Below are 14,177 nucleotides of genomic sequence, written 5' to 3'. Positions count from 1 at the left end.
TCTGCCGAATTTTTCACTGAAAAGTCAGAGAATGATTAGGTCAAAGGACACGTGTCGGTGTATGAATGTAGAATTTTTGGTCAAAATTTAGGGTATGACATACTGTTATATTAATCTTAATTATAATATATTTTTTGAGTGACATTAATTATACAGCTTGTATATTTCCTCAAAAAAATTATACATGCTTTTATTTTATTTTGAAGATAAAATTTATTTTTGTAAAATCATTAACCAACTTCCTTAGTTAAACATTCCTTAAAAGGAAAAATCTGATCACCAATATCATCATAACACCGTTTCTCTATACATTGATACACCATTATCACTAAACACAGTAACCCTACCCTACATAATATTCATATCCAAAACCATGGCAAGAGATAACATGGAATTGTTTTCTTCGATACTAAAACCACTTCTTCTTGCAATCATTTCTTTCCTACCCTCCGAAGAAGCCACAACAAGAACATCTATCCTTACCGAAAAATGGTTAAAGATATGGCAGTCCGAAGAAAACATCGACTTCAATGAAAACTTCTTTGTGGATTCAACTTCTGATGAAAACAAACAAGAACAAAGAAAAGTTTTCATCAACTTTATTACAACTTGGATCACACACTTCCCTAGCCGCGGCATTAACAGGTTTTCTCTCACGGTTTTGAACCCTCAAACTTGTGGGGAAACAATTGAGCAGTGTGTTGCTTTCGCGATACAACGGGGCGTGAAAGAGTTAATTCTTGATTTCTCTGATCCAAAATGGGAAGATAACGATTTTGATGGTAAACATGCGTTGTTTCAATTGCCAACGCATGTTTATCAACTCGGATTGTCGCTTGAATCGCTAAAACTGTATTGGTGTGGTTTCAATACGCCAGATTTTCTCAACTTTGGTGCACTCAAAGACTTATCTTTGGGTCGGATTGAAGTTAAAATCGAAACTCTAAAAAGATTGTTATCAACCTGTCGAACAATTGAAAGTTTGAGTCTTGAGAAGTGTTGGAATTTGGCGAACTTTGATTTGGGAGATGAACCACTTGGATTAACAAGATTGGTGGTAAACAAGTGTGATTCTGAGTATTTCATATTTAATGCACCAAATCTTAAATACTTCAAATATTCTGGAGTTGTGTTTACTTCAGATATAAATGTTAGGGCTATAGAAGAGGTAGACATTGATTTTTCTCTAGAATCAGAATTCAATGAACGTGGTAATGAACTCTGCCAAATCCTTCATGATTTCTCCGTCGCCAAGATTCTAACAGTTTGCAGTTATCTACTTCAGGTACTCTTTTAATTAATTTCTCGTTAATGATTAAATATGGGACTAGTATATTTAGTTGGCATGTATTTTGTGCAAGTATATATAAATTGATCTTACACTAAGATTTAATGAGTTGATATTTTTTGATTTTTCAATTTCAAGATGTGATTATTTGCTGGTTTAATTTAATTTGCATTGTACATATATTAGGTCGTTCCATCTGGAGATGAACCGGTGAAGATGCAAAGTGCTTTGAATGTAAAACATTTGACTCTAAAGACTCAAATGCATTCATATGAACTTTGTGGATTTGAATTCATGCTCAACAGTTGCCCATTGCTTGAAAAACTCACATTAGACATAAGTCCACAAGTTATATTTGAGGTCAGTCAAATACTTTACATTTCATGTCTCTCAATTTTTAACATAGTAGTCATTTATATATAGTTATAGTTATATGGTTTGATATTTAACATTTTTTAATGTTTGCTTGTATATATTACAGGACCATACACTTCCCTATGATGTAGACCTTAAGAAATTTTGGCAAACTCCTCGAGTGTTTCCTCAATGCTTGAAAAGTACTTTGAAGGTGGTAGAAGTAATTGGATTGAGAGCCACAAACGAAGAACTTATGACTTGTTGCTTTCTTATGCAAGGAAAAGTTTTGAAACAGATTAATATTAAGTTGTGGAATGAAGATGATGATAAAGAAGAATTTCGACGTGGATGTGCACAACTTTTAGTCAAAGCTCAAAAGGGTTCAAAGAATTTGCAAATATCAATTGATTGATGAGAGTGTGGAATTCATTTTTTTTAATGTGGTCTTGTAATATTAGATTATTCAATGAAGTATTGTTCCATGAATTCTATCTTTCGTACTTAACTAAAGTGTTCAATAAAGTATTGTGCCGTACTCCCTTCATTCCAAAATATGACATATATTTTGACAATAGTTATTTTATTATATAAAGACAAATGATATCATATAAGATTTGTTAGATTTGTCTCGATAATTTTTTTTTCCGACTATATATGATAAATATTTTTAAAATATCAAATTTTTAATGGTGAATGCATCAAATACTTGACAAGCATATTTAAAATCATTTTTCTCTCTTTTTCATTTATACACTTTTTAATAATATGTGTGCAATGAACAAAAGACTTTGTTGTTTTGAGACCGAGGGAGTAATTTTTAGTAATACATCATTAAAGATATTAAAGTCAAATATGTGCATTGGCATGAGTGTTTTAGTCAACAAGGTCACTTATTTTGAGACTTAGAGAGTATTATTTAGTTAGGAGTTCCATAATGCTAACATTAAGTCATTTCGGTGAAACATTATGTTTTTGATATTTTTTTTTAAGGAATGTCATGGGGTAAATTTTATGGTACACTCGAAAATTCAAGCGCATCGATACACCAAATTTTTAAATTAATAGTTAAATTAGTTGTTGTCAAAAAAAGTTAAATTAGTTGTTTTTTGAAGAAAACAAATTATTTTCTATCATTTACAATTATAATAATTAAATCTTATTTGTAAAAAGTGTCAGCAAAATTAAATTAAATTGTTCAGAATTTGTACTACTCATAATCGAAAATATCGACTATTTTTACCAAAAAAATGATCATTAATTAATAAATTTAAAAAACAAAAATACCGTTATACCTTAATTACAAGTGTACCATAAAAGTTCCTCATTTTCACCCTAAAAAAAAGTTCCCTCGTTTTGGATTAGTGTAACTATTTTCACAACTTATAAAAATAGCATCAAGAATTTTTCAAGACACAGCTGATAAGTTTTAATTGCATGATTTATTTGTTCACTTCCTATTTTTCAGCCACACCTCCTTGAATTATGGCAAATAGTGCATTGTGATTGACTGCTCTTTATTCTTGAAAAATTCTTAATGTTATTTTTCTAAAGATATAACATTGCTCTAAAAACATACTTGCTTAAGGGGTCTAAATTCAACTTTCTCCTTTTTATTCTTTTATTTTTATGGAAAAAAAAGTGATACACTTTTTTCTTTTTTTTTTTTGACGATATACACTTTTTTCTTATCGGCTAATGATAGTATCAATAACAGCAAAAACGGAGTACAAGCCATATAATACCCACCTGGTTCGCCAAATAAAATACACACTTCTCTTGCATACAATTTATTTTTCTTTTATAAGAATTTATTATGAAGAATTGCTTAATGATAATATTTCTATAGATTCGCAATCGCATCACAATCTTTAAATATATTTCTTTTCAAAAAAAATCTTTAAATATATTTCTATTGATTATAAGGTAATATAGTAATTTTTTAAATAAATTTCTGAAGATATATAATGTAACGCCTAATTTGAAAGTGTCTGGAATATTCAAAAGTGTGTTATATCTGATATTGGATACATTAATATTTACGAAACTGAAACGACATTAAGTCGAGAATTTAGATACAAAACATCCAAGCCTTATGTTACATAATACGCTTAAACTTCCAAAAGAAACTTATTTACAATAAGTCAACATAACATGTCTTATAATTATACATATGCATCCTTAACCTCAACTTCAAGAAAGTTTCCACGAACACACGGTCAATCCAAAGCTTTTTTCTTACCTTTACCACGAGTAACCTGTGAACCTGAACAAATAATGAGAGGGATGAGACATAATGCCTCAGTGAGTTCTATCTAGCCCTAGGCTAGTGATAACCTCGGGGAAAAGCCTATCGTTATCACGTGTCTAAAATACAACCTGCCGGTTGATTATACATGTGTGGTTTTGCTTGTCTAGACGGTAGTGCATACTAGATCCGTCATAACTTTCTTCTTAACTTGTTATAGGTATAACTTCCTATACGTGTCATGGCGGTTAAGGGAAAACTAAACCGCTACGCCAAGATTTGCTCTACGCATCAAGGCCTAAACAATACATGATCACGATATGATTCTAAGCCAAACGACTAGGGAAAACCTAAGATCGTTGTCGTCATAACTTCTTGATCTAGCCTTGCTTCTAAACTTGTACATAATAAACATCGCATTACATGGATAAGCATATTATAAGTGTTCAAACATTAAGTTAGAGGTTAGCGTTGAACAATCAAGAATATCTGAATTCATTTTACGGATTAGTCCCGGGTGGAGTAACCCCGGAAGTTAATCCCTTACTACCGGTAAAATGCCTAGCAAGGGCGTACCAGACTCCCTTAGTGACGTGCGGGTCCCTTACGGCTTACCCCATTCCCCTTGGAGAACCTTTTATACCCAACCTTGGATGGAATACAAAAGACACGACACCTTTACTTTCCTAATGGTCTTGACTATAAATGATTCTTATCTTAGCTTGCTTGCTTAAACTTCTTGTGAAATGATATAAAATCGTCACATCTTAGCATAAATAGTTCCATGGCATATGAGAGAAGTATAGGTTTATAGTCGGGTAGCGAATTATATATTAAGATTGGGAATGAACATAGAGACTCGACATAGTTTGTCGAGAAGCTAGATAGTTATGCATGGAACTATTTATGCTAAGATGTGACGATTTTATATCATTTCACAAGAAGTTTAAGCAAGCAAGCTAAGATAAGAATCATTTATAGTCACAAGTATTCACAAGTATAATGATGCAAGACATGAAAGGGGTAACTTTCTCTATGTGTAAACCCTAGAAATATACATAGTTTTCTTATAAGTATAACAAACATCCCATGGGTAGTAACTAACTAAGAACTCACCTCAAATAATCTGAAGAAGGCTCACACTTCAAGTCCTTGAAGACACACCCTAAGAAGATGGAAGAAAATGTTTGGAGAAGTTTGATTCTAGCTTCCTTACCAACACCCTTAGCTAAACTCTATTCTTGCTTAGTTCTCAACTTGTTGAAAGATTAAGAGAAGGTTAAGAGTGAAGATCTTGGGTAGAGATGAGTATAGAAGACATGGTTCTAGAGAGAAGGGAGAGCATTTGTCTTTGCAAAACTTAGTGAGAGAAAGACAAGAAGATAATGAAGATTTCTAGTCCAAAACCACTTAAATATCTTCATCCGTGAAATTCCAAGAATGCCCCTAAACTTAGCCGTGCGCATTTTATCGTTATCAGGTATTACATCGCTACCTAAGTAAGCGGGATATTACATATAATTTTTTTTTTTTATAAATTCTCATCTTAAATATATAATTAACCTTGGCAAAATGGATACATTCAACGAATGAGAATGAACCGATTAATAAAATAATAAAATATTTTTTGGCAAATAATATAATTTATTTCAAAATACAATTAACTAAATAACATAGTAATTTTTTTTTGAGGAAACTAAATAACATAGTAATAAATGCCAACGAAATTGCAAGAGTTGATTCACTAAGAAAGTCTCACTTCACTTAACGAACTATAATGGCATTAGTGAGCTAAAAAGATGAACTGTTACTAGACTTTCGATCCGTGCGACACACGGATCCTATCGACTGTTATAATGATCAATAAATTATATTTGACATGTGTCATGTATGTGTCTATCGAAAAACACGAATGTGATTATTAGATGATTGTTTCCATCATGTACAAATTTGCACATATTAAGAAGTTTAAAATAATAAATTTGTATTTTTAACCATTACGAAAATTGTGTTATAGTGCCAAGGCCAATAATTCTAATGGTGGTATAATTATTTTTAACGTTAACCATTATGAAAAATTATTTGTGTTGGTCTATATGGCTAGATGGTCTATTTGTGTTGGTCTATATCCATAAAACGATTCATCCCAATTTGACTTGAAACATATTATTTTAATTTGCAATCGTGTGTTTTTTCTTTGAATGAAATTTGCAACTCTGTGTTATTAATGCCAGTTAATATATAATTGATTGAAAAATATTCTACAATTATACGATACAGATATGTAACGTGCAAAATATATACCTAAAATATGATGCCATCCCAATTTGACTTGAAACAGATTTTTATTTAATGACAAAAAATTTGAAATGAAATGAATTTATTGTGTGTTAAAGGGATGAGGAAGTCAAAGGCGTGAATTGATTGCCTTGCAATGGGAGGGAAAAATCTAGGAATAAATTCAGATCGTTAAATTATATAATGAATGAAATGTAATGAAATGAATTGCCAAACATCAACACGGTCAAACCTGAGAAATTGCCAAACAATTTGAAATGAAATGAATTTATTGCGTGTTAAAAGGGTGATGAGGTCAAACCTGGAATTAAATACGTTAGAATGGGAGGAAAATTGCTAGGTTAAATTTAGGGTTAGGATTAGCTTGACCAGACAAGCTTTAGTAAGTAAGATTTCCCTTCCACTTGAAGAAATATAAATTCCTTAAGCAAGCATTTTGGTAGTGGCCGGGGTTTGAACCCCGGATCTTGCATATTTTATGCATTGTCCCAACCAACTGAGTTAAGCTCACGAGGACTCCTTAAGCAAGCATGAATTCACTTAGCAAATTTTTATAACATCCTGACATTTATTATTAGTTTATTAATATTATTATTATTACGTGATATTAGTATTATTTAGAATTTATTTGTTTCTATCCCCGTGAGCTTAGCTCAGTTGGTAGGCTGAGCCGTTCCTATGTAATAGGAGGCTCGGTTCTATTTTTAAAATATGACCCAGTAAAATCAAAACGCAATTCTTTTTGTGTAGCTAAGCTTCATTAAAAAAATCTGAATCAGAAGAACTTTTAAACACGAAACAAAACAAAATAAAATTAAGTGAAAGAGAGGTGAAATCTACCTAACGGTGTCGTAATGTCACTCCTACGTCGTAGGAAGGGGAAAACGAATGGTTTATGCGAAAAAGAAATAATTGTTGTGATTCTTTCAATGAGGGTGGGTATTAATTTTTTTTGAGGCCCATAGTTTTTAGAGGCTCGGTTCGGTAGCGCTTCTTGCATTCCCCAAGGTCCGGCCCTGTTGGTAGGGATATTGCATTTTATATGCAGGGCCCGGGATTCGAACCCCAGACACTCCACTTCTCCAAAATTAAATTGTGTGAGCTCTAGCCACTAGGTTACTTGACAAAAAAAAGAATTTATTTGTTTCTTACTTTTATTTGATGTGGTTGAATTGATGAGTTAGTTAAGTTAATTATTAAAAAAATAAGAGTTTATGAGGAATTAATAGAATAGAGGTATATGAGTAAATATGAGGTTTAAGTGAGTAAATGAGTAGTGTTTTATTTGTGGAAAAAATAAACTTGATAGAAACTAAGGCATTAAGTGATAAGTTAGAATGATTGAGTTCATATTGATTATTGATGGAAATGAGTAGAATTAAGTTGGTTAAGGTAAAAATCCAGGTAAAAATCTTTCGAGCATAACTGTTTCATCCTTCTCCAAGTTCAAATAGGGTTTTTTCTTTGCCTCGGTCTCTAAACAACAAGCACATCCCACCAAACAGTTGCGGTACTTTTCAGTCTGATCACAACCATCTTAACCTACTTGCTTTCAAGGACGTCCATGACGTCGAAAAAATTGTCAACATCAATATGCCAATCCAGAAATTCTTCTAATAAAAAATCTGTAAACAATGGAATATCAGCCTTTACGCAGTAATCATGGTTATTCCCACGTTCATCACCCTCTTCAGTCACGACTTCCTCCTCTTCAGAACTCAAATCTTCAATAGTTTGATTTTTATTACGAACCATAATTGGTCCTCATCCCCTGTTCAGATTTTTTATGTTGTTGTTGTTGTTGTTGTTGTTGGCATTGTTATCCACCCGAGTTGTTAACAACGCCGCTTGTGCCGTCAGAGCGTTGATGGCCGTGGTTAAACCATTAATATCTGTCCTCGTCATCGGTTGATCTCCCATGGCTGAATTACGTTCAGGAAAGAACAGGGGAAACCCGCTCTGTTGCCAACTGACGCAATCAGAAGCGTAGGCTAGCAAGCACTAAACCTAGATTGAAAAGAAACAAGTTTGCAAGCGACAAACTTGTGAAAATAGGGTTCCAGAATCCACCAGAAATTGAGAAAATTCTCTAAAATATTATTGAATGAATAAAAAACTTGTCTTTTAGACTACAACTGTTAAGCTTAAATAGAGAAATAAACCCTAATGAGCCGAAAATAACAAATAACAAATTGAAACAAAAACAAAAACAAAAAATTACTAAAATGGGTTAAAATAAAAATATTATGGAAACTCTCCTACGTCAAACTATATATAATATATAACTAGAGAAACTGAAGCTCCATTGATGCTTTCTTCCTTTTATCTATCATTCAATTGCGTACCATCAATAAGGCTTATGCTCGAAGCCAGGGTTGTAGATCTATAATTTCAAAAGTACTCAATTAGACACCAGAATAATGAAACAAAAAGATAGATTAAAAAAGTAAATAAATGAATAATTCTCAAAAGTTCAGCCATTTCATTTTGTGAAGAAAGAAAGAAATAAAGAAGCTTCAATAAAGATGGCATCAGAACACTCTTCTTGAGCGCTATGAGCGATTTTGTTTTCTCTGCCCACAGTGACCGCCGCCCCCAAGCCAACGAAAAACCGCCCGACCCCCAAAAGCCTCCACCGCAAAAGATTTCTTTCCGAGATAAGCTTCTAGGACCCTCCCAAGAAACCCTAACCCGTGAAAAAGAGGACATGATTGATAAAAAGCTTGTCCGCATTGAACATGAGAATGGAAATAGGCTTCTACCAAAGATTCACCTGGAACCATCCGTCTTCCAAGAGCTTTGCATGCCATGGAAAGATGCCATTGTTGTCAAGCTGCTAGGGAAAAACCTAGGATACCATACCATGAGAGATCGACTACAAAAAACATGGAAGCCCCAAGGAGGATTCGAAATCATGGACAACGACAACGGATTTTACATGGTAAAATTTGATCAAGCTGCAGACAAAGAAAAAGTCATCACCGGAGGCCCCTGGCTAATCTTTGATCACTGCCTCGCCGTGACCCACTGGACACCAGAATTTGCTTCTCCAAACGCAAAAGTGGACAAAACAATTGTTTGGGTAAGATTTCCAGGCCTTAACCTAGTTTACTACGACGAAAGCTTCCTCTTAGCTATGGCTACTGCTCTTGGCCGCCCTATTAAAGTCGACACAAACACCTTAAAAATTGAACGTGGCAAATTTGCTCGAGTTTGTGTGGAGATTGACCTCACTGTACCGGTAGTAGGAAAAATTTGGGTGAACGGCCATTGGTATAAAGTCCAGTATGAGGGCTTACATCTAATTTGCACCAGTTGTGGCTGTTACGGACATCTGGGAAGGAATTGCACCAACATGCCGATCAACACCAACACCACCGCCCCTCCTCCTCAACAAACCGCCGTCAACCACCATGATGACAACCATCAGACGCAACAACACATGCCTACAACCATGGAACTGCATTCAATTCAGGCACCTCGTAACGGTAAGGAAGTTACAAATCTTACTCCACAATCATCAGCTAATAATGACACAGTAATTAGCATTGATGGTGAAAATAATGAGCTCCATGGGGATTGGTTGCTTGTAACCCGAAAAAAGAAAAACAACAATAACCCCACCCTATTCTCTCCAAAGACCGCTAAGCCTCAAACCAATAAGGTGCATGCCCTAAAAAACATGAACCCTAAAAACAAACCTGGCCCACCTAACCAAACAACTCAGGCACGCTCCTACCACTTTGACCACACACATGCAAGTCAAATCCCAAAAGAAAACAAACGTCGCCGCCATGATGATGAGCTAATGATTGATCATGATTTGCATTATTCTATTGGTCAAACTGATACGTTATCTGAAGCCAACAATCCAAAGAACCCAAAGAGCCCTATCAAGTCCGCCTACGTGGCAAAACATGTCCAAAAAATTCCCAACAACCAAAAAGCCACCATGAATAATCACAAACCTGCCCCACCTGAAGTAAAAACTCCCAACCGTGAACAAAACTACACCATCATCAGCATGAACACAAGCTCCCCAAGCCGTGATGATCTGGATCTCAATAATAGCAACAAAAGTATTTGCCACGTTACTGTTGAAAATATCCAGGATGACCCCAAAGCCAAAACCATCGCTACAGAAGACAATGCCTCCTATGAAGCCAATGAGGAGGCTATGATTACGTAGCTTCTACCTTCTTTGTTCTCATCATCTGTCTCCGTTTGTTATGGAAGCTCTTTTCGATATAACCATCCTCTCTTGGAATATTAGAGGGGCTCAAAATAACAACTCCAGAAGACATCTGAAAGAATTGATGAGAAAGCATAATCCATCTATTATGGCAATCTATGAAACACATGTTCCTTTTAGTAGACTCTCCTCCTTCTGGACAAACTCTGGTTACACTCCCATTCACATCATTGAAGCTATTGGCCAATCTGGAGGGATTTGGCTCCTGAAGCATTCTGCAGTTAACATTATCACTACTGTCATCGATTCCAACTCTCACTCCTTAACCTTCTCTATTAGCCGTGGTAGCGCCACCACTACTTGCACTTGTATATATGCAAGCCCTAACCCTACCTTGCGCCCCAACCTCTGGTCCCATCTTGTGAATATCAACCACACCATTGATGGCCCTTGGATGCTCATCGGTGATTTCAATGAAACACTTCTTCCTAGTGACCAAAGAGGTGGAGTCTTCCATCACAACAGAGCTGCCTCTTTCTCTAATTTTATGATTTCTTGCAACCTTCTCGACCTCTCAACCACAGGTGGTCGTTTTACTTGGCACAAAAATAATAATGGCATTCGCATTCTCTCTAAAAAGCTTGATAGAGGGCTTGCTAACATGGATTGGCGCATATCTTTTCCGGAAGCTTTTGTTGAAGTTTTATGTCGTCTCCACTCTGATCATAATCCCCTTTTTCTCCGCTTTGGTGGACTTCCCTTAGCAAGAGGACCTCGACCTTTCCGTTTTGAAGCAGCTTGGATTGACCACAAAGATTATGCGGAGCTCGTAAAAAATTCTTGGCAACACACCAATCAAAACATCTCCGAGTCCTTAAATAAAGTCAAGGAGAACTCCACCACTTTCAACCTTGAAGTCTTTGGAAACATTTTTCAAAGAAAGAAGCATATCGAAAACAGGCTAAAAGGCATCCAAAATTACCTTGAAAGGGTAGACTCAACCAGGCATTCCCTCCTTGAAAAAGAGCTTCAACAAGAATATAACCACATCCTTTTCCAAGAAGAAATGCTTTGGTACCAAAAGTCTAGAGAGAAGTGGGTCAAATTTGGCGATAAAAACACTGCTTTCTTCCATGCTCAAACCATCATTAGAAGAAAGAAGAATAGAATTCATAGGCTCCAACTCCCTTGTGGTACCTGGTCCTCTGACAGTGACACTCTCCAAGAAGAAGCCCACAAATATTTCAAGACTTTCTTCAGTGGAGACCAACCAAACCATGACCGAAGCTTCAATGCTGGCATTCACCCTTCCATAGATGACAATGGTAAACTTGCACTAACCTCCCCAATCACCAAAAAAGAGGTGTTTGAGGCCCTTAACTCTATGAAGCCTTACAAAGCACCAGGCCCGGATGGCTTCCACTGCATCTTCTTCAAACAATACTGGCACATTGTTGGTGATGATATCTACCATATGGTCCACACAGCCTTCCAAACCGGTTACTTTGATCCAGAGATCTCAAATACTCTCATAGCGCTCATTCCTAAAATTGACCCACCCACCAAATATAAAGACTTCAGACCAATCAGCCTTTGTAATATAACTTACAAAATTATCACAAAGGTTTTGGTTCACCGGCTAAGGCCTATTCTTACTAACATTATTGGCCCCTGCCAAAGCAGTTTTCTGCCTGGAAGGGGCACTTCAGATAACTCTATTGTTTTGCAGGAAATAATTCACTTTATGAGGAGATCCAAAAGCAAGAAGGGATATGTAGCTTTTAAGCTTGATTTGGAAAAAGCTTTTGACAATGTCAATTGGGAATTTCTTAAAAATTGCCTTCACGACTTCGAATTCCCTGACATCACCATCAAGCTCATCATGCACTGTGTTTCGTCACCAAATTACTCTATTCTATGGAATGGAAACAAACTTCCACCCTTCCAGCCTACACATGGTCTGCGCCAAGGTGATCCGTTGTCCCCTTATCTTTTCATTCTTTGCATGGAAAAACTCTCTGTTGCTATTAATTCAGCCGTCAGTCAAGGGAATTGGGAACCAATCCAAATCACAAATCGGGGGCCGCAGATATCTCACCTCCTCTTTGCAGATGATGTCCTTCTCTTCACTAAAGCAAATAGTTCTCAGTTCCATCTTATCCACAATCTTTTTGAGAGCTTCAGCCGAGCATCAGGTTTGAAAATTAATATATCAAAGTCAAGAGCATACTACTCTTCAGGTATTTCTCAAGGTAAAATCAATACCTTTACCTCTATTTCTGGAATTCACAGCACAACATCTCTTGGTAAATACTTGGGTTTCCCTATGCTCCAAGGTAGACCAAAGCGTAGTGATTTCAATTTCATCATTGACAAAATGCAAACCCGTTTGGCAGCTTGGAAGAATAGGCTTCTAAACAGAGCAGGTAGATTAACTTTAGCATCTTCTGTTTTATCCTCCATCCCTACTTACTACATGCAGATCAACTGGCTTCCTCAAAACATCTGTGATAGCATTGATCAGACAACTAGGAATTTTCTTTGGAAAGGAAATAATAACACGGGAATCCATCTGGTGAATTGGAAGAGAGTCACTAGTCAAAAGCAAAATGGTGGGCTGGGTATCCGAACTTCAAGAGAGGCGAACACTTGCTTACTTGGGAAACTGGTATGGTATATGGTTCAATCAACAGATAAGTTGTGGGTTCACATTCTCGCTAACAAATATGCTTCAGGTCCGAATATTCTTCATGCTTCAGCCAACAACAGTAGTTCTCCCATTTGGTCCTCCATTATCAAAGCCAAGAATGTCCTCCAAAATGGATATGTTTGGAGGGCTGGTTCAGGTTCCACATCATTTTGGTTCGGCATCTGGAGCTCTTTCAGTCCCATTGGAGCGCAGGTTCCCATCATAGACATACATGATACTCACCTTACAGTTCGTGATGTCTTCACTCAATCCGGGCAGCATTCGCAGGCGCTTTATACCAATATCCCGCAACCAATTGCTGATTTCATAAATAACACCCACTTCAAGTTTCATGATAGAGTCAAAGATACTTTCATTTGGGAGCATAACACTAATGGTACCTACACCGCCAAAAGTGGTTATGCTTGGCTTCTCGAAAGCACCAACCCAACTGTCGTTCCTACTACTCTGAGTTCTTGGAATTGGATATGGAAGTTGAAGATTCCTGAAAAATTCAAGTTACTCATATGGCTCGCCTGTCACAACGCGATTCCCACGCTTTCTTTGCTTCAGCACCGTCACATGGCGCCATCTGCTACTTGTCCGAGATGTGGTGAAGATGATGAAACTCTTCTGCATTGCCTCAGAGACTGCAGCTACTCTAAAACCATCTGGACTAAGCTCGGGTATACAGCTCAGGAATTCTTCACCGAAACTGCTCACAGCTGGCTGCGTGATAATGCAACGAAATCAAATTCTGCCATTTCCTTGCAGGCCTCTGGTGGTCGTGGAGACACCGTAATCAAATGTGTCTCAGTCATGATACCTGGTCCATAACCAGAATTCTCTGTCACATCTATAATACGGCTGCTTCAATAGACAGAGCCTTTCATGTTGCGTCTGCCATTTCTTCCGACCGTCTGGTTCGCTGGAATAACAACGACTACAATTGTCTTGTACTTAATGTGGATGGAAGTTGTTTGGGTACTCCTTCTCGAGCTGGATATGGAGGCATCATTAGGAATTCTGCAAGTTTTTACATCACGGGATTCTCAGGTTATATTGCAGCTTCTACTGACATTTTGTTTGCTGAACTTACTGCCATTCA

The 14,177-nt window shown here is 36.4% G+C and overlaps 2 protein-coding genes across 2 annotated transcripts; both read left to right on the top strand.

The window, feature by feature from the left end:
• The first annotated feature begins 296 nt into the window (after nt 1–296).
• On the top strand, nt 297–2,079 carry LOC146946522 (putative F-box/LRR-repeat protein At1g56400). Its single transcript, XM_085744555.1, has 3 exons — nt 297–1,285; nt 1,475–1,648; nt 1,770–2,079. Exons 1-3 carry the CDS (start codon nt 374–376, stop codon nt 2,055–2,057), a joined length of 1,374 nt encoding a protein of 457 aa, XP_085600681.1. The 5' UTR covers nt 297–373; the 3' UTR covers nt 2,058–2,079.
• A 6,663-nt stretch (nt 2,080–8,742) lies between these two features.
• LOC146946521 (uncharacterized) lies at nt 8,743–10,377 on the top strand. Its single transcript, XM_085748243.1, has one exon. The coding sequence runs from the start codon at nt 8,743–8,745 to the stop codon at nt 10,375–10,377; it is 1,635 nt and encodes a 544-aa protein (XP_085604369.1).
• The last annotated feature ends 3,800 nt before the right edge of the window (nt 10,378–14,177 follow it).

The sequence above is a fragment of the Medicago sativa genome, chromosome 2, assembly GCF_051527215.1.
Source record: "Medicago sativa cultivar Bolivia chromosome 2, Bolivia_mono, whole genome shotgun sequence".
Taxonomy (NCBI): Eukaryota; Viridiplantae; Streptophyta; class Magnoliopsida; order Fabales; family Fabaceae; genus Medicago; species Medicago sativa.
This window is presented reverse-complemented; position numbering and strand designations above follow the sequence as displayed.